General features: G+C 36.6%; 1 protein-coding gene across 1 annotated transcript; it reads left to right on the top strand.

The window, feature by feature from the left end:
- The first annotated feature begins 321 nt into the window (after positions 1 to 321).
- Positions 322 to 1547, top strand: LOC139347455 (NAD(P)(+)--arginine ADP-ribosyltransferase 2-like). Its single transcript, XM_070987083.1, has 2 exons — positions 322 to 396; positions 816 to 1547. The coding sequence occupies exons 1-2, from the start codon at positions 322 to 324 to the stop codon at positions 1545 to 1547; spliced, it is 807 nt and encodes a 268-aa protein (XP_070843184.1).
- The last annotated feature ends 372 nt before the right edge of the window (positions 1548 to 1919 follow it).

Genomic DNA, 1919 nt, shown 5'->3' on the forward strand with positions numbered 1-1919 from the left:
CACTAACTTATGATGCTGCATTTTTTGATGAAGATGAAAAAGAAAAAAATCAGTTTGCGTAAAACTGCACAGAAATGCACTTTCATTTTACTCTATACTTTTTTTCAAACATTAAAATCGCAAACATGATCTGCTAATGGATCCTTATGACATAAATTCTAAACTATATTTGTACTGTATTACGACCGTTGTCTTAAAAGAATTAAAAAGCTCTTGTTTTTAAGCTATATTCACTAACCCCATGAATCATTTCTTAGAGTGTAGGACTTGGTGTAACTAATTTCACTGTTGCTGACTTCAGGAACACTTTTCACGACGGCAATGATGCAGAGAAACATGATTTTTGCTCCGCTGTGTTTACTCCTTTGTTGGATGCTGCCTGTTGACTCCATGACGGTGAGTGGAGGATGTGAAAATTGGTGGATGTTGCCAAAATTTGACAAATGCAAATAGTGATAGAAAACAATTACTTTGAACATGTTTCTCACACATACATTTTGATTGATCTTAAATTACTATTTAACAGTAATAGAACAAAATGCATGTCTAATGTTCCACATTAATTGTACATTAAGATATTTTAACTTGATTGTTGCTGAAACTAAAAGTAACATTGTGCAAGTGCTAGCTTATTTATTATTGCTGCTGTATTATTTGATACCATAATTGTTTGGAGGGTTTAGGCCTTTTCAGGAAAACACTTTCAGCATCCAGGCCAGGTTTTCAAATAAACACTCAGAATAATAAAGCTAATAAAGTTTTATCTGTCTGTCTAATGATCACACTCTTCGTCTTTTTCTTTGTTTCCCTTTTAGATCCGTTTCAACTTCACTCTACGAGATGTAGACTTCCCACTGAACATGGCTGAAGATTCAGTTGATGACATGTACTTTGGCTGCAATGAGGCAATGATGCAAACAGTCGAGAACAAATACTTTGAGGAAGAAATTCACATGAACCCATTTGAAGACGCCTGGAATGAGGCAGAAGAATGTGCTGAAAGAAACCTAATACACAGAGAGGATATGGCTCTAACCAAAGATCACATGCAAGCAATCTGTGTTTATACATCTGACAAAGTGTACGAGATGTTCAACGAGGCAGTCCGGACAGGTGGAAGCGTCTATAGGTCCAGATTCCAGTTCCACTCTTTACATTTCCTGCTAACATCTGCCATACAGATCTTGAACAGCAATTACTACTGTCACAACACTTACAGGCGAACCAGATCTAAGTTTACTGGCAAAGTTAAACAAATTATTCGATTTGGTTCCTTTGCCTCCAGCTCTTACAGAACAGACTTGATAGGTTTTGGTAGCGAGACCTGCTTTAAAATTAAGACCTGTTCAGGTGCTTTTTTGAAAAATTATTCATATTATGGTGACAAAGAGGCAGAAGTGCTCATCCCCCCCTATGAGACGTTCAAGATAATTAAGATCATGAACGGTAAGGATAGCATTCAAGGTCTACGTGACTGTAAAGTTGTCTATGACTTGGAGAGTGCAGGAGCTAAGAGCACTCTGAACTGCAATGGTCTGAATCCGTGAGAGTCTGGTAGTTCTTCTGCAGCAGGTGGGAAAAGCATCCCACCATCTTTGAAACTTCTTACTGTCTTGTCACAGCTGAATTAGTCATAAGATACATATCAAAGTGCTGTACAATCCATAGCTTTGTGCTTCAGGTTAATTTGATCATTTTGGGCTTATGTTTTACACTCTCTCCCAGCAGCATATCATTAAATAATGTGTATAAATTCTAAGAGACATTTTTGATGATTTCTTGGCATTTCTTGGAAAACATTAAACAAATTACTACTCATTAAACTGCTTAATGCAATAATACTGGTTGTGTGTTCTCTTTGAATGCTAATATGCAACTTCAGTTCCCATCATATTCTTCAAGTTGATCAATAGGTTTGA

Source organism: Chaetodon trifascialis, chromosome 2, assembly GCF_039877785.1.
Source record: "Chaetodon trifascialis isolate fChaTrf1 chromosome 2, fChaTrf1.hap1, whole genome shotgun sequence".
Taxonomy (NCBI): domain Eukaryota; kingdom Metazoa; phylum Chordata; class Actinopteri; order Chaetodontiformes; family Chaetodontidae; genus Chaetodon; species Chaetodon trifascialis.

Coding starts and splice junctions, on each gene's coding strand:
- LOC139347455 (XM_070987083.1), top strand. CDS start 322: ATGATGCAGAGAAACATGATTTTTGCTCCGCTGTGTTTACTCCTTTGT. Junction 397..815: donor TGCCTGTTGACTCCATGACG/GTGAGTGGAGGA, acceptor TTTCCCTTTTAG/ATCCGTTTCAACTTCACTCT.